The 23,922-nt window shown below is 45.5% G+C and overlaps 1 protein-coding gene across 2 annotated transcripts; it reads right to left on the bottom strand.

Annotated features, from left to right (window-relative positions):
• Positions 1-1,318: 1,318 nt before the first annotated feature.
• On the bottom strand, positions 1,319-12,610 carry LOC121586332 (homocysteine-responsive endoplasmic reticulum-resident ubiquitin-like domain member 2 protein). 2 transcript variants are annotated; one of them, XM_041902945.1, is made up of 9 exons: positions 12,454-12,610; positions 11,734-12,009; positions 8,647-8,724; positions 8,348-8,464; positions 7,907-8,040; positions 3,089-3,220; positions 2,706-2,996; positions 2,274-2,385; positions 1,319-1,965 (listed from the first exon to the last, which is right to left on the bottom strand). In XM_041902945.1, exons 2-9 carry the CDS (start codon positions 11,878-11,880, stop codon positions 1,795-1,797), a joined length of 1,182 nt encoding a protein of 393 aa, XP_041758879.1. In that variant the 5' UTR covers positions 11,881-12,009; positions 12,454-12,610; the 3' UTR covers positions 1,319-1,794. The 2 variants fall into 2 exon arrangements, with proteins under 2 accessions (XP_041758879.1, XP_041758880.1); XM_041902946.1 differs by having other exon boundaries at positions 11,734-11,949.
• Between the last annotated feature and the right edge of the window lie 11,312 nt (positions 12,611-23,922).

Below are 23,922 nucleotides of genomic sequence, written 5' to 3'. Positions count from 1 at the left end.
TGCTGAAATTGCAGATAAGCCTATTTTTGTAACAATGTGTCAATTTCTTCAATAACACAGGATGTCAAATCTAAAGCCCCCTTGGGATGGCAGAAGTGTGAAGCAGTGAGGGACAGGAGGGAAATTTGTTAAATGTAAGTTACAATTGGCCCATCTCAACATTCCTCTTACCATTTCAGTGCGGAAAGCCATTTCTTTTTCAATTGAAGATAGGTGTGAAAAGTGTTTGTCATTTTCAAAGAGGTTTGTTAGATGAGCCCTAAACAAAGATTTAGACATCACATCAGCAAGGGGAAGTGTCTGTCTGTCAGACTGAATGACTTGACTGAATGAAGTATAGGCCTAATCCTTTAGACTAATTACATCCACATTTCTGCATCTGGCCAGCATTGGCTGCTGAGGCTTACTAGATAGGTTATAACAACATACAGTACCTGGATAATGAACTTACCAATGTAGAAGTCCAGCCAAGACAGCTGTCAAAAAGACGCACACAGGTTTGTCATCAAAATAATAAATGCTCAGTCATAGGCTGATAATTAGTTAATATGTACATTTATAGTTGAGGCAAATATTGAAACTTACCAAGAATGACTGTGATTCCAATGTTCATAAAATATCGCACAGTTATGCCTACTTTATCTCGGATAAAAGCAGAGTCAGACCCGTCATCTTTGGTTTGCAAAACGCAGTTATGAGAAACACATTTTCGTGCCTGTCGTTTGTTGACATGACGGGCAAATAAAACGCGTTTATCCTTTGCATCATTCGGGATGCCTTTGGTTGAGTTTAACAATTCCCCATCGTCACTTTCAGGGCAAAATTGGGTCTGGTCGCCTGACCGGCGAGTCTTCATAGCCATGTTTTCAGACTCTGAGTCCGAGAATGCCTCAAAAGATGACATAAGAGGTAGATACACCAGGTAGGCAACTCGTCTCAGTATTTTCAATGGTTATTTTCTTTGTCAAAGTTAAATAAAATTAGCTAACGTTAGTTTGCTAAATAGCATTTTCTGGCCACACAACTTCAAAGGACGCACCGCAATTTAGCTAGTAACCATGGAAACCCAGGATCAGCATTCTTCAAAGACGGTTTTGCTGCACCGTCATTATATTAATGAATATTAAAAACAATAGCTAATATTCATGTCTTTAAAAAAAAATACTGGATCAAATATTTTCTTTCAAAAATAAAGTGTCTGTTTTCAATCATGATTCGAACAAACGAACGTGAGGTTCCATCTGAACTGAAGTTCACATTACGCGCCAAATATAACACAATGAATAGGATTTAGGGTAGGGTCTTTAAAACTGATTGATTGAATCAAGCCAGTCCTACAAGTTTATATTAAATACAATATTACACAGATTTACAATTGAACAAATATTGCATTTATACCGACATTACATACTTGATTCATTATTTCACTCGGAAATAGGTTTATGGGTATTAAACATAATATCACAGGGATCAATGCTCTCTGTCTTCTTATAACAACTTTCAAGTCATACTTTCATATTCTACAATGACAGAAGATTGTTCTGAAGAATATTTAGATCTCATGATTTTGAAGGTTTCAAATGATGTCCTTTTTTCCCCAAAGCGTCATTCAGTTGTTCACTTCAAAACCTGTTCAAAGCCTTTTTGTCTGTGTGGCTGAGTGACCATTCAGTTCTTCTGTAGTGCCCTGTGATCCGGTAGAGAGGGGTGAACTCGCTGGGCATACTAAAATAGTGTATTCAGTCCAGTCAGTAGTGCCATTCAATCCAGTCAGTAGTGCCATTTTCCCATGGCTCAGTTGGCAGCATTGGGTGGCCCCTCCGGTATGAGAGACATGAAGAACGTGACAATAAAAGACCAAGTCGTAGAGAAAAAGCCAGCATGAGGAATACCATTGGGATCCTGCAGTCCTTCCTCTCCACTGTCCCCATCGTCGTCCCCCAAGCCTTCATCCATCACCCGCTCCTGTGTAGGCCAAAAATGGCAACACGTAAATTAGCCATTGCACAGATAAACTGGAATACTGGATACATTCTTTCCTCTAACATTTCCAACAAACTCTTTCCATCGAAAGACACATTTGCTACATGCATCAGTGCAATTGTAATCATTCACCATAGCAATACCATATTAAGTTACCAGACAAGAATTACATAAATCATTCATCAGTGCTATTACAAATTAAATTACTGCATCATTCAAGGAGTTATCTGTCCTGACATTCAGAAGCACTTAAACTAGAGGTTAATGGTCAGAGGTTAAAGATGACCTACCATCTCTTGGAGGTCATGATGAAGGTCGGCCTCCATCTCATCCTGGTGGGGCCCATCCCCATGGTTCTGAAATTCATTCTCCAGGGTAAAGGGGAACCACCCTGCTTGGTGCCTAATGTAAACACAGAGAAACAGCCATTGACAAAACCTGTGATACATAATGGGTGACCGTTCACAACACATTTGTTGGGTCAAAGACCCAAGAAGACCCAGATAGAAAGGTATAGGGTTAATTTAAAGGATTCAGAACAATCTCATTTTCCATTTACACAATTTCTACAAATATATTGAATGTCTCTAGCCTGATCCCAGAGCTGTATAGCTATCACTATGGATATTGGCAAGACAGCACATACAGATCTGGGATCAGTCTATGTCACCGTTAGCAGGGACACATAGTTTTAAGTTGAGAGGGTGCAGGGGAATACTCACAGGTATAGCAACAACATTGCGCCCATCACCATGACAAAGCGGCTAAAGGAGGAGTAGAAGTAGACAATGCTGAGCAAGATGGCAACGCGTGACACCGTGTACACCCAGTCCAGCCAATCATGGTTCTGCTCCTCCTCGTTCAAATGCGCCTCCCCTCCTTGGGCATTCATCTGGATGTCGGGCTCGCCACGGCGCTCCTCAGCGGGAGGCAGGTTCTGAGGATCTGATTGGCCGGGCTGGGCCGAGAGCAGGTCAGGCCTGAGGTGGTGAGACGAGGCAGCCAACATCAGACTGAAGGGCGAGACAGAGAAAGGAGAATAATTGCATGACACAGCAAGGGTAATTGAGCATATTGTCACACAGTTGTGAGACAGCAGACTTACTAGTGCATGTAGTATTGCCGGGCGTACACCTGCTGCCACCACAGCAGCGTCATGGGATTGTACTGTATGCCAGGGTAGGCTGGCATGTTGTTGGGAGGGTGTTGCTGTGGAGGGAACTGGTTCCACATGTAGCTGCAATAGAAGTACACAGCTATGGGTAAACGGTTTGGCATTACCAGTAGAACAATTAACACATACAAACACTAATCTATTACTCCCCAAGACGGCATAGCAGTGCGGTCGTGTTTTCTGAGTGTCCTTATGTAAATAGCCAGTTTTTTGTTTTTTTTGTCTTTTTCGTATATATTTCTCAATCTCACTTTCCATCCTTTAACTAAATATACCTTCCTGCAACCCGCCTCACCCAATGTGGAACGGATTCTGTTGTTTCTTCATAAATTTTTTATCCAGAACCTCTGGCTGAAATTAGCCAGCTAACTAGCTACTTGCTATTAGCCACCGTTAGCGGTCTTCACCATTGTCCGTAGCCGTGGCCTGCACTACCTACCAGCCAGCCAGCTCTAGCCTGGACTATTATTTCGGCCAGTCTGCAGTCTGCACAGCGCGTAATCGACCCTGAACATATCGGTTTTTCTGCCGGAATCACTGAATCACTGGACCTTTAACACCGGATTCATCGCTACCAGCTAGCTGCAACCAAATGGACGTTTGTGGTTGGCTAATCAGCCCTGAGTTAGCCTTGAGCCAGGCCCATCTCCCGGCTATCTACCGCTCTGTCAACCGGACGGGACCTCCTAGTGTTGACACGGAGCCCCGCCGATCCAACACGACTGGTCTGCCGACGAAATCGTCTGATGTGGTTACAACAGGCTTCCCGTTACGACATCGACCACGAAGATCCATCTGCTAGCCCCGGCCCGCTAGCACACGCTAGCCGTGGCCTCTTGCTCGCTAGTGCTATAGCAGCCCCCGAACTACCTCCGAACTATCCTATTGCTGTTCACCAGACCTTATGATAACTCAGCTATACAGCTGATGCCTGCTGGACTGTTCCTTTTTACGGTACCGCATCCTGTTTATGTTTAGCCTCAGCCCAAACTTTGTCGCCATTACCAGCTGCTGTCTTAGCTCTCTCGAATTACACCTGTGATTGCTTTATGCCTCTCTCCCATGTCAATATGCCTTGCTTATTGCTGTTTCGGTTATTTCTTATTGTACTATTTCACTGTAGATCCCCCAGCCCTGCCTTAGATCGCTCCTTTGTCCCACCCCCAATACACGCGGAGACCGACTCAATCGGTGCCTCCAGTGATGCCATCTCTTTCATCGTTACCCAACGGTTAGGTTTACCTCCACTGTACTCATATCCTTCCATATCCTTTTCTGTACATAATGCCCTGAATCTATTCTACAACGCCCGGAAACCTGCCCCTTTTTTTCTCTGTACCCAACATACTAGAAGACCAGTACTTAAAGCCTTTAGCCATATCCTTATTCTACTCCTCCTCTGTTCCTCTGGTGATGTAGAGGTTAACCCAGGGCCTGTAGCCCCCAGTATCACTCCTACTCCCCAGGCGTTATCATTTGTTGTCTTCTGTAATCGTAAAAGCCTTGGTTTCTTGCACGTTAACATCCAAAGCCTCCTCCCTAAGTTTGAGTTATTCACTGCGTTAGTACACTCCGCCAACCCTGATGTTCTAGCAGTGTCTAAATCCTGGCTTAGGAAGGCCACCAAAAATTCTGAAATTTCCATCCCCAACTACAACATTTTCCGTCTCGATAGAACTGCCAAAGGGGGTGGGGTTGCAATCTACTGTAGAGATAGCCTGCAGAGCTCTATTATACTATCCAGGTCTGTGCCCAAACAGTTTGAGCTTCTACTTCTAAAAATCCACCATTCCAGAAATAAGTCTCTCACTGTTGCTGCTTGCTACAGACCCCCCTCAGCCCCGAGCTGTGCCCTGGACACCATATGTGAACTGATTGCCCCCCATCTATCCTCAGAGTTCGTACTGCTTGGTGACCTAAACTGGGATATGCTTAACACCCCGGCCAACCTACAATCTAAACTAGATGCCCTCAATCTCACACAAATGATCAACGAACCTACCAGGTACAACCCTAAATCTGTAAACATGGGCACCCTCATAGATATCATCCTGACAAATTAACCCTCTAAATACACCTCTGCTGTCTTCAACCAGGATCTCAGCGATCACTGCCTTATTGCCTGCGTCCGTAATGGGTCCGCGATCAAACGACCACCCCTCATCACTGTCAAACGCTCCCTAAAACACTTTAGCGAGCAGGCCTTTCTAATTGACCTGGCCCGGGTATCCTGGATGGATATTGACCTCATTCCGTCAGTAGAGGATGCCTGGTTGTTCTTTAAAAATGCTTTCCTCTCAATCTTAAATAAGCATGCCCCATTCAAAAAATTCAGAACTAAGAACAGATATAGCCCCTGGTTCTCCTCAGACTTGACTGCCCTTGACCAGCACAAAAACATCCTGTGGCGTACTGCATTAGCATCGAACAGCCCCCGCGATATGCAACTTTTTAGGGAAGTCAGGAACCAATATACACAATCAGTTAGGAAAGCAAAGGCTAACTTTTTCAAACAGAAATTTGCATCCTGTAGCACTAACTCCAAAAAGTTTTGGGACACTGTAAAGTCCATGGAAAATAAGAGCACCTCCTCTCAACTGCCCACTGCACTGAGGCTAGGAAACACTGTCACCACCGATAAATCTACAATAATCGAGAATTTCAACAAGCATTTTGCTACGGCTGGCCATGCTTTCCACCTGGCTACCACTACCCCGGCCACCAGCTCTGCACCCTCCGCTGCAACTTGCCCATGCCCCCCCCCGCTTCTCCTTCACACAAATTCAGACAGCTGATGTTCTGAAAGAGCTGAAAAATCTGGACCCCTACAAATCAGCTGGGCTAGACAATCTGGACCCTTTCTTTCTAAAATTAGCCGCCGAAATTGTCGCAACCCCTATTACTAGCCTGTTCAACCTCTCTTTCGTAACGTCTGAGATCCCCAGAGATTGGGGGTGACACTCTAGATCCAAACTGTTATGGACCTATATCCATCCTGCCCTGCCTTTCGAAAGTATTTGAAAGCCAAGTTAACAAACAGATCACCGACCATTTCGAATTCCACCGTACCTTCTCCGCTATGCAATCCGGTTTCCGAGCTGGTCATGGGTGCACCTCAGCCACGCTCAAGGTCCTAAACGATATTATAAACGCGATCGATAAAAGACAGTACTGCGCAGCCGTCTTCATCGACCTGGCCAAGGCTTTCGACTCTGTCAACCACCGCATTCTTATTGGCAGACTAAATAGCCTTGGTTTCTCTAATGACTGCCTCACCTGGTTCACCAACTACTTCTCAGATAGAGTTGAATGTGTCAAATCGGAGGGCCTGTTGTCTGGATCTCTGGCCGTCTCTATGGGGGTGCCACAGGGTTCAATTCTCGGGCCGACTCTATTCTCTGTGTATATCAATGATGTCGCTCTTGCTGCTGGTGCTCGGATCCACCTCTATGCGGACGACACCATTTTGTATACATCTGGCCCTTCATTGGACACTGTTAATAAACCTCCAAACAAGCTTCAACGCCATACAACACTCCTTCCGTTGCCTCCAACTGCTCTTAAACACTAGTAAAACTAAATGCATGCTCTTCAACCGAACGCTGCTTGCACCCGCGCACCCGACTAGAATCACTACTCTCGGCGGGTCTGACATAGAGTATGTGGACAACTACAAATACCTAGGTGCCTGGTTAGACTGTAAACTCTCCTTCCAGACTCACATTAAGCATCTCCAATCAAAAGTTAGATCTAGAATCGACTTCCTATTTCGCAACAAAGCCTCCTTCACTCATGCTGCCAAACATGCCCTCGTAAAACTGACTATCCTACCGATCCTTGACTTCGGCGATGTCATTTACCAAATAGCCTCCAACACTCTACTCAGCAAATTGGATGTAGTCTATCACAGTGCCATCCGTTTTGTCACCAAAGCCCCATATACTACCCACCATTGTGACCTGTACGCTCGTTGGCTGGCCCTCACTACATATTCGTCGCCAAACCCACTGGCTCCAGGTCATCTATAAATCACTGCTAGGCAAATCCCCGTCTTATCTTAGCTCGCTGGTCACCATAGCAACACCCACCCGTAGTCTGCGCTCCAGCAGGTATATCTCATTGGTCATCCCCAAAGCCAACACCTCCTTTGGCCGCCATTCCTTCCAGTTCTCTGCTGCCAATGACTGGAACGAACTGCAAAAATCTCTGAAGCTGGAGACTTATCTCCCTCACTAACTTTAAGCGTCAGTTGTCAAAGCAGCTTACCGATCACTGCACCTGTACACAGCCTTTCTGATATTAGCCCACCCAACTACCTCATCCCCATATTATTTAATTTTGCTAATTTGCACCCCTGTATCTCTATTTGCACATCATCTTTTGCACATCTATCATTCCAGTGTTAATACTAAATTGTAACTATTTTGCACTATGGCCTATTTATTGCCTTACCTCCATAACTTACTACAGTCGCACACACTGTATATATATTTTCTGTTGTATTTTTGACTTTATGTTTTGTTTACCCCATATGTAACTCTGTGTTGTTGTTTTTATCGCACTGCTTTGCTTTATCTTGGCCAGGTCGCAGTTGTAAATGAGAACTTGTTCTCAACTGGCTTACCTGGTTAAATAAAAAAAAAAAAAAGGAAGTGAGAACTCTAAACAGTAGTACACCTCTTGGCCAATCATAACATGTGGCCAGAACTAACCCTGTTATAATTGAGAGGTTGGTGTATAAGGACTTACTCTATCATAAAGGCAGGGTGTGCTGCATGGTTAGGGGCGGGGCCTGTGCGATGTCTCAGCCCATCAGAGCTCTCTACTGTGGAGGTTGATTGGCCATCTTGGCTATGGGAGGGGAGACTGGGGCTCTGACCCGTCTGAGAAAACAAACAAATAAGTTGATTATTTTACTTCTCTAACTCTACTTAACAAACTTTTCATTCATCAGGAGCTGTATGGATTACAATAGAGAGTAGGCCTAGGTTAGCCTGGTCCCAGATCTGTTTGTGCTCTTGCCAACTCCATAGCTCATTGTCAAGCCATTTTTGGCATGACAATGAGTGACAAGGTGTTGGCATGATAGCACAAACAGACTCAGGCTAGCCCTAGGTGTGCTGGGATGTTGAAATGAGTGGCAATGAACAGAGCAGTATGATGGGTGATGCATGCATAAGGGTAACTCACTGTGAAGCTTGTAGAGGGGACTCCAGGGGCCTTGTTACTGTGGCTGCTATGGAGCTTGGGGGAACCAGGAGGCGTGCGTGATGCACACACCAGGTGGACCATGTGGTACTCATCCTGCTGTAAGAGTCATCCGTGGCCATTAGCAAGGACAGCCACACTATTGCGTTGACAAAGTACAATCAGAGGAATCAGCTTGACTTTAAGAATGAGATCTAGGATGAATGCATACATTGCCGTAATCTCTGAACAGAATATCTATGTGAAGATGAAAGATAAGAAAATGAATGCAGCATACAGACCTTTCTGAGCACATCTTTCAGTATTAAGTGATCCAAGAGGAGCTTCCCAGAATACACCAGCCTCTGGTCTTTGAAGCTCTGCAATAAAAATCAGACAGTTGAGGACATAGAACAGCTGATTTATTATCTGACCCTGCTGGTCATCTATGACAGTCTTGAAAACGATCTGGCCTTAATGGCCACATCTACTCTTAAATCTCTACTCAGCACAGCCAGAAGAGGACTGGCCACCCTTCGGAGCCTGGTTCCTTTCTAGGTTTCTTCCTAGGTTCCTGCCTTCTATCAAGTTTTTCCTAGCCACTGTGCTTCGGTCTCTGCATTACTTGCTCTTTGGGGTTTTAGGCTGGGCATCTGTAAAGCACTTTTTGACAACTGCTGTTGTAAAAAGGGCTTTATAAAGTACATTTAATTAATTGATTTGATAACCCCTGAAAACAGGGGTTTTCCTTTCGCTTTCCTTCACTTTGGGTCCGGTGAAGATTGCCTTTCACTTTCTTACATTTCATAAGAACATATAAGTAGTAGTGATTTAAATAAATAGAATAGCTTAGACTAGCCTCAGCTCCCAGACTGTGACGGATGAGACTTGGAAGGATGGCAACGCGAGACTAGCCTTACATGCTGACCACACCGCTCGCGTTATGTGCGCTGCAAAATAAATGTATACATCCATGTTATTCAATCATTTCATCCAAACTGCTCACAAGTCTGCGTAGCCAGGTGCTAAAATAGAACTTGGTTCTATTTTTTACGCTTGATGCGCTGCAAGTCCCGCCTCTCCCATCTCCTCATTGGTTTTTATGAGCATATACCCACATGGGTGATTGAAAGATGAACTGAGGTGCACACTCCAGTCCAGTTGGTGGTGGTAATACACCTTAAAGTTGGTTGCCAACCGCCATATAAAGTCCACAGAAGACTGAAGGAGAGATTACTAGAAACCAACTAGGTTTCCCCTTTTATCTGTGGATTAATTGTCAGAGTAGAGAACACACGATTTTGTGTGACTCATAATGGGTCAAAATTCTACAAAGAAAAAAAGGACCTTGTTCATTTCAGGTAAAATAACAACCCACTGTTTATATCCCAGGACAAATTAGCTAGCAACAGCAAGCTAGCTAAATGGCCATGAATGTTGCATGTGTTTAGACCTGTCCCCAAATTAATATAGTTGGTTCAGAGTTCGTTTCAATATTTCAACCTGCGTGTCCTGATCGCGTCTGGTGTGGATGGACAAAATTAACATTCACCGGTCTAGTCAGCATGTTAGACAAAGGGCAGTTGGAGATCACAAGATCAAACGGTTGATCCTAAGGTAACTGGAAAGGCCCACACCACTAGCTACAGTGCCTTCAGAAAGTATGCATATCCCTTGACTTATTTCACATTTTGTTGTGTTACAGCCTGAATTCATAATGACAAAGTGAAAACATGTTTTTAGACATTTTTGCAAATGTATTGAAAATAAAACACAGAAATCACCATTTACATAAGCATTCACACCTTTGGCAGTGAAATTCTTCAAGCTCCGTCAAATTGGATGTTGATCATTGCTAGACACAATTTTCAGGTCTTGCCATAGATCTTCAAGTAGATTTAAGTCAAAACTGTAACTCGGCCACTCAGGAACATTCACTGTCTTCTCGGTAAGCAACTCCAGCGTAGATTTGCCCTTGTGTTTTAGGTTATTGTCCTGCTGAAAGGTGAATTCATCTCCCAATGCCTGGTGGAATGCAGACAACCAGGTTTTCCACTAGGATTTTGCCTATGCTTAGCTCCATTTAGTTTATTTTTTTATCCTGGAAAAACCTTACAGATAATTGTAAGATGAGGTAGTCATTCAAAAATCATGTTAAACACTATTATTGCACACAGAGTGAGTCCATGCAACTTATTATGTGACTTGTTAAGCACATTTGTACTCCTGTACTTATTTAAGCTTTTCATTTTTTATTCATTTGTAAAAAATTCCCTAAACATAATTCCACTTTGACATTGTGGGGTATTGTGTGCAGGCTAGTGACAAAATCTCAATTTAATCCATTTTAAAATCAAGCAGTAACACAACAAAATGTGGGAAAATAACAGGTGTGAATACTTTCTGAAGGCACTGTACATAGGGCAGTTTAGTTAATCGGATTGACAGGAGTTAGGAAACCAAGGATTAGGCTAGACATAGTAGCTGTAGTAGGGTAATGACAGCGCCAGTGGTAGCTTGCCATTTTTGAGTATACATTGCAATTCTTGTGATGTCAGTCCTACAGTAATGCTGAAATCTAAACCAAAATCGTATGTTTTCAACAGACTGTTTTTGTTAAGGCTCCGTCACCTGGTTAAAACTATTATGGTAAACAGTAATGAGATCGATGACACTAACCAGAGAAGTTGGAGAACAGACAACAGACTGATTACTAGACAAGAGTGCTGTTAAGTGTTCAGTGTTTACAATGATTACTGAGCAGGAACCGTAATTAAATCAGATTATAGGGGAGAACAAAGTAATCTCACTGCCCTCCTTCCAGCCTGACATCATATCTACACACTTTCAAGCCAATACTATTTTCAAATATATGCTTAGCACAACCTTTCTTCATTGCTTTCTCCTCCTCCCACCTCTCTTTTTCCCCTAGAGTAGTTTGCCAAGGTGTGTTTTGACATTCCTTTGGATGCTGTGATGGGTTTAAAAATCTCATTCCCACTGGTAATAGTACATGTATTAATGTCTACATTTGTTTTTGCCACGTTTATTTTGTTAGACACCTTGATGCATACTTTTAAATTATATTATGTGAGCTAAACATAAAAATATATAATTTCTATAAAGTACTAATGTTACTGTCCCCACTACAATTATTATATATATATATTTAAATACATGTAATTCTGTCCTTGAAACATTTAATTGAAACATGAGGACTGCTTCTTCTGGGGAGTGCCAATATGGCCGACCGGTGGCTTCGAAGCTTCTCATTGGCCAATACATAGCATCAGCAATCCAGGGTTTATATACATAATTGATCTTAACAGACCTCAAGGGAAATGAAAACTGAGACTAATCTCACTGTATGTAAACCAGAGCCTACTCACCGGTTTACTGGGATATACATGTGAGATATGGGTTTTTAGTTTCTCCACTGTCCAGTTCAGGAAGCAGTTAATGGTCTGGTCATCATACTTCTGGTTGGGTGCCTTGATGACAAGGATAACAGGACTGTCGGCAACACCCTGGTCCATGTTTTAAACCACCTGTTAGTGTCCTCTTGGAGTCTTATGGTGCCTTGCACATAGCCCAGATTTGTTGGGCTGGAACAACAGAAAGGTATCTTCCAATGCGGAGGACTACTAAATGTTATCCATCTCCAGCTGCAAGATGTAACGTTAGCTTGTTAGCTAATACTTAGTCACAACATTGAAACGTGGAAAAAAAGATGAAAGACATTGTTTGGACACGTTTACACTGTGTTATGCAAGCGAAGTAGAATTGATTTACACAGACTAAATACCTAGTTAGCTATCTACGGTTTGTCAGATCAGAAAGTGGCAGGTATAATGAGGATCACCACTCTGAAAGTGCCTACTTAGGTAACTAACTACGGCTAATGAGCTTGTCATTTTATCTGGCAAGCTGAGCATTAGCACAGATAGTTAGCTACCAGCCTATGGTACAGCAGAGGTTTCAACGCTAACGTTAGCTGGCTAGCTAACAACAGTTATCATTCTTGGTTATCCTCAACTGTCTGGCAACGCAGATGAGGTGAGGATGATCAGTCTCTCGCAATGTCAGGCCGATAAAATATCTTTACCCACCTTAGCTTCCAGCGACTGAACTTTAACTTGATCACCTTTAAAGATCAGTTACAAGTCCTTGAATATAATCTGAATATCCGACCAGTTTTTTCTGGCCTGCTAGCTAGCCGCTAGCTAAAGGAAAGTGGAAATACGTATTCGTGTCTTAAACAGCTGTTCCGCCCACATCCGGAACTAGTATAGTCGAATCGAGAATCGCGTGAAACGAGTCTGAAAAACGGTAGCACATTTACATTATTTAGCAGACGCTCTTATCCAGAGCGACTTACAGTTAGTGCATACATTATTCTTTTGTATTTGTTTTTTGTATTTTTCTATTATTATTATTATTATTATTCTTTTCATACTGGCCCCCCGTGGGAATCGAACCCACAACCCTGGCGTTGCAAACGCCATGCTCTACCAACTGAGCTACCTCCCTGCCGGCCATTCCCTCCCCTACCCTGGACTACGCTGGGCCAATTGTGCGCCGCCCCATTGTCTCCCGGTTGCGGCCAGCTACAGCAGAGCCTGGATTCGAACCAGGATCTCTAGTGGCACAGCTAGCACTGCGATGTAGTGCCTTAGACCACTGCGCCACTCGGGAGCATTTCGTTATGTGCTTGTATTTGTTGCTCGCTATATCATTTATACTGAACAAAAATATAAAAGCAACATGCAACAATTTCAAAGATTTTACTGAGTTACAAAAAAAATAATACATATATATATAATAATAATAAAAAAGAACTGCCTTTGTATGGAAAGCCATCTTGTGTCCTTGAGGAGTACAAAAAAACAAACATGTATGCATTCACTAACTGTAAGTCGCTCTGTATAAGAGCGTCTGCTAAATGACTAAAATGTAATGTAAATGTTACAGTTCATATAAGGAAGTCAATCAATTGAAATAATTTCATTAGGCCCTAATCCAGGGGTGCCACTTTGGTTTTTAGAAGCTAGGTAAAAGATCATTATTAAATATGTTTAAGTGATTAATAAGACTGAACTAGGTAATTCAATAATAAATATTGTGTTGCACCTTTAACCAATAGCCTAACAAATGAACAACTCTTGAAAAAATATAAAGACTTTTGATTGTCTTTATTAAGACATCCTCTATATCAAATTTCAGCCAGACCGACCAGCCAGCCCGAGCCGCCTGCACTCCTGACCCCCACCAGTCTAGTCAATAAGTAAACTCTCTCCCAACATAAGTTCCTTCCCAGTTCACACCTTGAATTTGTTAAGTTCCCAAGGGAAAGGTTTAAAAAAACGAAACAAAAACACATATACCTCAAATATACATTAACACACAGAAAGAGCAAATCCTCCATATAATTAATCTATTTTTACTTGCACACAATATAGTTGGGTCGCCCCGTCTTATATAGACAGGTGTGTACCTTTCCAAATCATGTCCAATCAATTGAATTTATCACAGGTGGACTCCAATCAAGTTGCAGAAACATCTCAAGGATGATCAATAGAAACAGGATGCACCTGAGCTCAATTTCGAGTCTCATAGCAAAGGGTCTGAATACTTATGTAAAAAAGGTATTTCTGTTTTTAATTTTATTACATTTGATAAACTTTCTAAAAACCTTTTTTCGCTTTGTCATTATGTGGTATTGTGTGTAGATTTTTAGTGAATCCATTTTAGAACAAGGCTGTAACATAACAAAATGTGGAAAAAGTCAAGGGGTCTGAATACTTTCCGAAGGCACTGTATCTCCCCTGACGTGGGCATGTTTTCAATACAGACTCCTTTAGTCGTACTGTATTCCATATAAGGCATCCAGAACTTATGAATGTTGCCCCGTATACACTTAATCTGATAATAAATCAAAACTAGTGATACATAACTTGACATTGTGGGAGGATAACCAACCTTCCAATTAATGGCAATACATTTCTTAGCAGCTGTAAATGCTTGGTTACACAGTTTCTTCTGATAACAGTCTCCAGTATCAACATTTCCAAGCAAACAAAAATAGGGAGAAGGGAGAATCTGAAGACATGCTGAGATAAAATAACATACTCTTTGCCAGAATTCAGCCGGCCTTCACAAGACCATAACATATGCAAATATGTCCCTTTTTGTGTTTTACACCTCCAGCAAAGGAATTTCATTTCTGAGTGCATGTAATTCAGTTTCACTGGCATATAGTACATTCTATGGATGGTCTTAAACTGCAGTAATTTATGTCTGAGATGATATGAACATGACTGGGCATTCAAACATATCTGTATCCGTTCATCATCATCAATAGCTTCTACCAGGTTTTCCTCACATTTTTTGTTTTACATGTTTTGTGTAATTGGGAAAAGACTCTATCAACCTTTGATACAGTTTGTATCAGACTGCCATAAAATAGCATCTGGCATGTCCAGTGTTTGCCGCACAGAGAGAATAAAGTGTTGTATCTGCAAAAATTCACCTCAGCTCCGTCACAGACTAGTCTTCCCTGGCTGCTTGACCCTGCTGAGACCCCTGTCACCATCTGATCCTCCTAAAATGAGGCATGACAAAGAATTACCTTGGTTTACATTTATACATAATTTTATCCAAGAATAGAATCAATGGTTCAATAATTGAAATTACCATTATTCCCAGATCCCAGACTGTAGCTTTAAGTTTAAGCTGATGTCCAGTAGCTACTGTAGGTCTACCCATCAATTCAAGATGGAACTTTGTATCATTCACTGATATTGTTAATATACTGCAAACTTCACCTGAGCTCCGTAGACTGGTCTTCCCTGGCTGTGTGGCCCTGTCACCATCTGATCCGGCTAAGACATGTTGAGCATAGTGTTGTGTACTGACTGTGCACTAGAGGGCTGCATTCCCAAGGGACCTGCGGGTCCAGACAGAGATCATTGCGGCACGTTCTGCGGGCAGGAGCGGGTGGTCAGACAGATGACTTTGTAATGAAACTCTTTAATTTTTGTTGTCCCACAGATTACTTGGAAACGGTCCTCTTTCTGCTTTGTATGCGTTAGCCTACCTATTGTAAAAGCACATATTTCTCGCATTATTCACACACTCAGAATTCGCTGCTTCAACTTCAGTAGCCTACCTCTCCTAGTTGGGCCTAGTATGTGTGGTCTCATTTAAATAGAGTAGGCTGCCTACATGGGCGAAGAATCACGTGGCAGTTAACTTACATATGAAATTAACTTAAATATGATTAGACTGTAGTTTACTACATTGTCTGTAAATAAATATTGATAATGGAAAGAAGTGGAGGGTGCTCAAACAACGTGAGTCGAAGTGCAATCAAAAAATGTAATCATCATTGAAAAGGAAAAGGCACAACGCGCACATAGGTTAGGCTACTATATTGAGCGAACAGTGAAGTCCAAGAATGGAACAAAAAGTGCTAAAATTGTTGTGGAAAATGAGTCTGATGAATCGGTGCTTGTTGAAGTACGTTTTTTGGGTGCTCGTTGGAGCTTTGATTTTCGGAGCAGGGCACCGGTAAAAGCTGTTATCTCTAGTGTCCCGTTGGACATTGATAATCAATGTCTTAGGATAAAAATTCCAGGAGTAGTTCATACACGTCACTTGACCCGTATGGAGAATGGGAAAAAGGAGAAAAGTGTATCTTTATTATTTATGTTTTTATTTTTAACCCCTTTTTCGCAGTATCCAATTGGTAGTTACAGTCTTGTCCCATCGCTGCAACTCCTGTACGGACACGGGAGAGGCGAAGTTCGAAACACAACCCAACCGAGCTGCACTGCTTCTTGACACAATGCCCGCTTAACCAGCCGCACCAATGTGTCGGAGGAAACGCCATACTCCTGGCGACCGTGTCAGTGTGCACTGCACCCGGCCCACCACAGGAGTCGCTAGTGCGCAATGGGACAAGAACATCGCTGCCGGCCAAACCCTCCCCTAACCTGGACCAATTGTGCACCGCCCCATGGGTTTCCCGGTCACGGCCGGCTGCAACAGAGCCTGGACTCGAACCAGGCCCTCTAGTGGCATGGCTAGCACTGCCTTAGACCACTGCGCCACTCGGGAGGGTGACGCTGGGCCAATTGTGCACCGCCCCATGGGTCTCCCGGTCGCGGCCGGCTGCAACAGAGCCTGGACTCAAACCCGGATCTCTAGTGGCGTGGCACAGCTAGCACAGCTGCCTTAGACCACTGCGCCACTTGGGAGGGCTATTGTTGATGTTTGATGAGTATTTACCACCCTATGTAAAGTTGGGATATATAAGATACACCGTAAGAGTGTTCGTGCAAAAGTGTAAAAAGTTTGGCCATGTGTCAAGTGTTTGCAGACGGAAGGAATATGTTATTGAAGAGTCTGTGAATGTAAAATGTTGCAACTGTGGTGGGGATCATATTTCCACATTCCCTGAGTGCCCTGTTAGGGTGAAAGAGCTTGAGGTGTCAAGGATCAGGGCTGTACAGCAAATCTCCTATGTGGAGGTGGTGAAGAGAGTTGAAGGGGCAAGAGGCCACAGTTCTGAAGAAGATATGGCGGTGGATGCATCACAAGCAGTTGCAAATGTTATACGTCAATCAAGTGATCTGGATACACTTATTGTGAATAAGGTGGATTTTGTAGCATTTATAGCCACAGTTATTAATTGTACTGCACAAGTGTCCAAGAAGTCCAAGAAGCTGGACATCATTATATCTGCAGCCGAGAAGTTGTTGCGCCTCCAAGAGTTATCGGCAGTTTAGCTCAGAAAATGCCGCCCTCGTCAATCTGCTGCCGTAGGCGGCCGCCTGATCCTGCCTATTGAGCGAGCCGGCCGTGGCTTCTCAACAGCTTCTACCCCCAAGCCATAAGACTCCTGAACAGCTAATCATGGCTACCCAGACTTTTTACACTGCCCACCCCACCCCATCTTTATTAGGCTTGGTGGGGGACTCAGGTGCAGAGACGGACACACGGACAACAGAGGGTGAATTAGGATGTCGTTTATTCAGCGTGAATTGGCAGAGAGAAACAGTTCAGGGTGGAATAGGCAGGTAGGCAGGCAGCAGGAACAGACGGGATCACAGGTAGTGTAGGAACGAACTGGCGCTGGAGAGGTGTCCAGCCCGGGTAGATAACTGCTGGTTGATTGATGACAATGAGCCGCAGCTGGAAGTAACGGAGCATGAGAGAGAATGGCCACGCCCTGACCTAGATCCTCTGACTGGGCTGCACAGCAGGGGGAGACAGACACAGACCACACACACACACAGGGGAAAAAGGAACAGGGAAACAAGCGGGAACCGGACCAACAGTGCCGAACCGTAACAGTACCCCCCTCAACGGGCGCCACCCGCGCACCCACCCGGCTTGTCAGGGTGGTCCCTATGGAAGTCAGCCACCAGCTGCGGATCCAGTATAAATCGTCGGGAATCCAGGACCTCTCCTCGGGACCGTATCCCTCCCAGTCCACCAGGTACTGAAGCCCTCTACCACGCCTCCGGACGTCCAGCAGTCTCCGCACCGTGTAGGCTGGATGGTCGTCTATAAACGCGGTGGCGGAGGGGGATCCACAGGCGGACACAAAGGGCTGGAGGAGACCAGCTTCAGCTGGGACACGTGAAATGTAGGATGGACTCTCATGGCCTGGGGAAGCTTCAACCGAACAGCCGAAGGGGTTGATGATGGAGTCGATCTCGAAAGGACCCAAATACCGGGCGACAGCTACGGGAGTCAGTGCGCAGGGGGATGTTGCTGGAGGAGAGCCAGACTCGCTGACCAGGCTGGAACTGGGGAGCGACTACCCTGTGCCTGTCCGCCACCCTCTTGTTACGCTCTGCTGTCCGTAGAAGGGCCTCACGGGTGTCCACCCACACCTTGCGGCAGCGACGGAAGGTTATCCTGAACTGACGGGACGGCTAACTCCCTTTCTTGAGACGGGAACAATGGCGGTTGGTACCCCAAAGCCGCCTCAAAGGTGAGAGGCCGGTGGCAGATGAGGTGAGGGAATTGTGGGCATATTCGACCCACGGGAGATGTTTGGCCCAGGTGGACGGGTTCTGGGATGTCACACAGCGTAGAGCAGCCTCCAGGTCCTGATTGGTCCTCTCAGTCTGGCCATTGGACTGGGGATGGAAACCTGATGAGAGACTGACAGAGGCACCCAGAGCCGAACAAAACTCCTTCCATACCCGAGAAATGAACTGTGGACCTCTATCGGACACTATGTCCACAGGGGATTCCATGGGGACGGAATACATGTAGGACAAAGAGGTCGGCTGTCTCACTGGCAGACGGTAATTTTGGTAATGCAACAAAATGGGCAGATTTAGAGAATCTGTCCACGATGGTGAGTATGGTGTCATTACCCTCAGACATAGGAAGTCCAGTGACGAAGTCCAAGGCCACGTGAGACCAAGGACGACTCGGGACTGGGAGAGGCCGCAGCAGGCCCGAAGGAGCCCTGTGGGAAGCCTTATTTTGGGCACAGATGGAACAGGCCGCCACGTACTCCCGGACGTCAGCCTCGGCGGATGGCCACCAAAAGTGCCTCTTAAGTAGCGACAGTGTACGGTTCATACCAGGGTGGCAGGAGAATCGTGAGGTGTGGATCCAGTTGAGCACTTGCGGCCGCACGGCTGCGGGAACATAGAGAAGGTCGGGGGGCCATCGGCCGGTCCAGGTTCCAACTCTTGTGCCGATCGGACGAGGGACTCGATTTCCCAGTGAACAGCCGCCACCAAACAGGAAGCGGGCAGAACAGGTTCAGGATTGCTGAAGTCTTCATTGTCTGTAAACTGGCGAGAGAGAGCATCAGGCTTGACATTACGTGTGCCAGGACGATATGTTAAAATAAACTTGAACCTGCTGAAGAACAGAGCCCATCTGGCCTGGCGGGAGTTCAGCCTCTTGGATGACTGGATGTAAGCCAGGTTCTTGTGGTCTGTCCAGACTATGAAGGGTTGCTCTGCTCCGTCCAGCCAGTGCCTCCACTCCTCCAACGCCAACTTGACAGCAAGCAACTCCCGGTTACCCACGCCGTAGTTCTTCTCAGCAGGGGTCAATCTCCTGGAGAAAAAGGCCACAGGATGGAGCTTCTGGTCCGTGGGGGGAACGTTGTGACAGGACTGCCCCCACCCCCGAATCAGAGGCGTCCACTTCCACAATAAACTGCAAACTAGTGTCTGGATGAATAAGAACAGGTGAGGTGGTGAACAGTTCCTTCAATGTACTCACAGCTGACTCCGGCCTCAGGCGTCCACAGGAATGGCACCTTAGGGGAGGTGAGCTTGGTCAGGGGGCAACCACTCGGCTGAAACCCCCTGATGAAGCGGCGGTAGAAGTTGGCGAAGCCCAGGAAGCGTTGTAGCTGCTTCCGAGACGTGGTGTGGGCCACTCCACAACCGCTCTGATCTTGTCAGGGTCTGGTGACACTTGTCCCCGCTCGATAATAAAGCCCAAAAAGGGGACGGACTGCCGGTGGAACTCACATTTTTCTGCTTTCACATACAGTTTATTCTCCAGGAGGCGTTGGAGAACCAGACGGACGTGGGAGACGTGTTCATCCTGTGACTTAGAGAATATTAGAATGTCATCCAAATAGACAAACACAAAACGGTGTAGAAAATCCCTCAACACATCGTTAACCATGGCCTGAAACACTGCTGGGGCGTTAGTGAGACCGAATGGCATGACTAGGTATTCAAAGTGTCCGAGAGGGGTATTGAACCCAGTCTTCCATTCGTCTCCCGGCCTGATCCTAACGAGGTGGTAAGCGTTACGTAGGTCGAGTTTGGTAAACACGGTGGCACCATGAAGGGGGTTCAAATGCTGAGTTGATGAGAGGCAGGGGTAACGATTTCTGACTGTGATGTTATTAAGTCCTCTGTAGTCAATGCAGGGGCGTAATGTTTTGTCCTTCTTCTCAACAAAAAAGAACCCAGCACCAACAGCGGAAGATGAGGGACGAATGATGCCAGAGGTTAGGGGAGTCGCCTATGTAGGTTTCCATAGCTTCTCTCTCAGGACGGGACAGATTGAAAAGCCGACTGGACGGCAAAGGGGCTCCAGGCAGTAACTCAATAGCGCAAGCGTATGGCCTATGAGGTGGTAGTGAGAGTGCTTTGGATTTACTGAATACCTCGGCCAGGTCCAGGTACTCCTCAGGGACTGAAGAGAGATCTGGGGTTTTGACAGGGGAAGCAGGGGAACCTACCGAGGGCGGAATAGCCGACCCAAGGCAAACAGAATGGCAGTGAGTGCTCCAACTGTGTATTTTGTGGTTTTGCCAGTCAATATGGGGGTTGTGAATGCTAAGCCAAGGGAAACCGAGGATAAGGGGGGAGGCCGAGGAGGAGACTACTTTAAACTGGATGGTTTCTTTGTGATTGCCGGACAGCATGAGAGAAACGGGGACAGTTTGATGGGTGATGTTGGCAAACTGATGGCCGTCAATAGCGGTTACTGTTATAGGCTTAGGCAGGGGCTTAACAGGGATCTCAGCCTGAGTGACCAGGTTAACGTCAAGGAAACTATCCTCAGCACCAGAGTCGATGAGAGCAGCTAGTGGGAGAGATAGATTCCTGAACTGGACTGTAGCTGGGATAACTAGACGGGGTGCTGTGGGCATTGAGTCAGGTGTAGCACTCGCAAGTATGCCCACTTTTACCTGCGAGCTTGGTCTTTTGGGCCGAACCGGACAGTTAACCAGGAAATGAGTCGGTCCCCACAGACATGCACTCACCAGCCCGCATGCGCCGTTCCTTTCGGCAGGGGACAGACGAGCACGGCCCAGCTGCATGGGCTCGTCTAGTTCCGTGGAGGGATCCGCTGCGGTGTGGACCCGACCGCCCTCTCCTGTCTCCTCTCCCGTAGCCTGTTGTCTATTCGTTAGCAAGGGAAACGAGAACATGAAGGTTAGCAGGCTCATCACGAACAGCTAGTTCATTCTTAATCGTGTCACTTAGACCGTTAACAAACGCTCCCCTGAAGAGCTTCGTCATTCCACTTGGAATCGGCTGCCAAGGTCCAAAAATCAATGGCGTATTCAGCCACGCTACCCGTGCCCTGTCGTAGCTTCAATAGTCTCTTTGTGGCGGTCCCGGCATGGTCCGGGTGATCAAACACAACTTTCAATTGAGAGGAAAAATCGTCAAACGACAGGCTGGCAATCTGCTGAGTAGAACAAGCCGCTTCTGCCCAAATCAAAGCTTTGCCCTCATTAACCCCAGTGCGTAATGTACCTTTGAGGATTCCGTGGAGAAAGACAGGGGCTTCTGTTGGAACACCAAGCGGCACTGAAGCAGAAACCACGGCATTTGTTCAGGTCCCCGGTGAAAGGTTCGGGTGAGGTTGTAGGGGGGTTCCCGAAGGGCAGGAGCGGAAGCCGAGCCTGGAGCCACTGTAGGAGGAACAGGCGGAGGAGAAGCAGAGGGAGGAAGGGTAGTGAGTGTTACCAGGTTAGCTACCTGAGAGGTGAGATGAGATACTTGATCCAACAACTGCTGGTTGTTATCCACAAGAGTCCGGATGAGTTGGTCGTGTTGTCCCAATAACATTCCCTGTGAATGGAGGGCGCGTAGTACGCCATCACCCGTTGTTTCATGTGGCATCTCTGCTGAGTCCATGTTTGGCCAGTTCGTTCTATTAGGCTTGGTGGGGGACTCAGGTGCAGAGACGGACACACGGACAACAGAGGGTGAATTAGGATGTCGTTTATTCAGTTTGAATTGGCAGAGAGAAACAGTTCAGGGTGGAATAGCTTCAGACCGGGTAGGAGCTGAGTGGGGGGAGAGCCAGTAGTCCGGAGAGCTGGATGACGAGGATATCAGACAACAGATGAGCAGGTTGCGGCGTGGGAATGGCAGGTAGGCAGGCAGCAGGAACAGACGGGATCACAGGTAGTGTAGGAACGAACTGGCGCTGGAGAGGTGTCCAGCCCGGGTAGATAACTGCTGGTTGATTGATGACAATGAGCCGCAGCTGGAAGTAACGGAGCATGAGAGAGAATGGCCACGCCCCTGACCTAGATCCTCTGACTGGGCTGCACAGCAGGGGAGACAGACACAGACCACACACACACACAGGGGAAAAAGGAACAGGGAAACAAGCGGGAACCGGACCAACAGTGCCGAACCGTAACAATCTTTTTACGCTTTTTACGCTTTATACTCTGTTAATTATTTATGCATAGTCACTTTAACTCTACCCACAAGTACATATTACCTCAACTACCTCAACTAGCCGGTGCCCCCGCACATTGACTCTGTACCGGTACCCCACTGTATATAGCCTCCCTACTGTTATTTTATTTTACTTCTGCTCTTTTTTTCTCAACACTTTTTTGTTGTTGTTTTATTTTACTTTTTTATAAAAAAATAAATGCATTGTTGGTTAAGGGCTGTAAGTAAGTATTTCACGGTAATGTCTACACCTGTTGTATTCGGCGCATGTGGCAAATACAATTTGATTTGATTTGATCAGGCTGTTGATTGTGGCCTGTGGAATGTTGTCCCACTCCTCTTCAATGGCTGTGCGAAGTTGCTGGATATTAGAGGGAACTGGAACACGCTGTCGTTCTCGTCCATCCAGAGCATCCCAAACATGCTCAATGTGTGACATGTCTGGTGAGTATGCAGGCCATGGAAGAACTGGAACATTCAGCTTCCAGGAATTGTGTACAGATCTTTGCGACATGGGGCTGTGCATCATGCTGAAACATGAGGTGAAGGCGGCAGATGAAGGGCCTCAGGATATCATCACGGTATCTCTGTGCATTCAAATTGCCATCGATAAAATGCAATTGTGTTCATTGTCCGTAGCTTAAGCCTGCTCATACCATAACCCAACCGCCACCATGGGGCACTCTGTGCACAACGTTGACATCAGCAAACCGCTCGCCCACACAACGCCATACTTGTGGTCTGCGATTGTGAGGCCGGTTGTACGCACTGCCAAATTCTCTAAAACGACGTTGGACGCGGCTTATGGTAGAAAAATAAACATTCAATTCTCTAGCAACAGCTCTGGTGGACATTCCTGCAGTCTGCATGCCAATTGCACACTCCCTCAAAACTTGAGACATCTGTAGCATTGTGTTGTGTGACAAAACTGCACATTTTAGAGTGGCCTTTTATTGTCCCCAGCACAAGGTGCACCTGTGTAATGATCATGCTGTTTAATCAGCTTCTTGATATGCCACACCTGTCAAGTGGATGGATTATTTTGGCAAAGGAGAAATACTCACTAACAGGGATGTTAACAAATGTGTGCACACAATTTGAGAGAAATAAGCTTGGAAAATATCTGGGGTCTTTTATTTCAGCTCATGAAACATGGGACCAACACTTTACATGCTGCGTTTATATTTTTGTTCAGTGTACAAACTTGTTGGATGCATTTACAATTTGTTTTGGTTGTTTCGGATTTTGTTGTGCCCAAAAGAAAATGTATGGTCAATAATATATTGTGCCATTTTGGAGTCACTTTTATTGTAAATAAGAATATGTTTCTGAACACTTCTACAAAAATGTGGATGCTACCATGACTACGGA

The sequence above is a fragment of the Coregonus clupeaformis genome, chromosome 17 (assembly GCF_020615455.1).
Source record: "Coregonus clupeaformis isolate EN_2021a chromosome 17, ASM2061545v1, whole genome shotgun sequence".
Taxonomy (NCBI): Eukaryota; Metazoa; Chordata; class Actinopteri; order Salmoniformes; family Salmonidae; genus Coregonus; species Coregonus clupeaformis.
The sequence above is the reverse complement of the archived record's forward strand: the minus strand, read 5'-3'. Positions and strand labels throughout refer to the sequence as shown.

Bases quoted from the DNA above. Each gene is read 5' to 3' on its own strand.
- LOC121586332 (XM_041902945.1), bottom strand. From the start codon at position 11,880: ATGGACCAGGGTGTTGCCGACAGTCCTGTTATCCTTGTCATCAAGGCA. The intron at 8,041-8,347 runs GTGAGTTACCCT...TTGTTTTCTCAG, and splicing joins TCCCCTCTACAAGCTTCACA to ACGGGTCAGAGCCCCAGTCT. The intron at 2,997-3,088 runs GTAAGTCTGCTG...CTCGCCCTTCAG, and splicing joins CGGCAATACTACATGCACTA to TCTGATGTTGGCTGCCTCGT.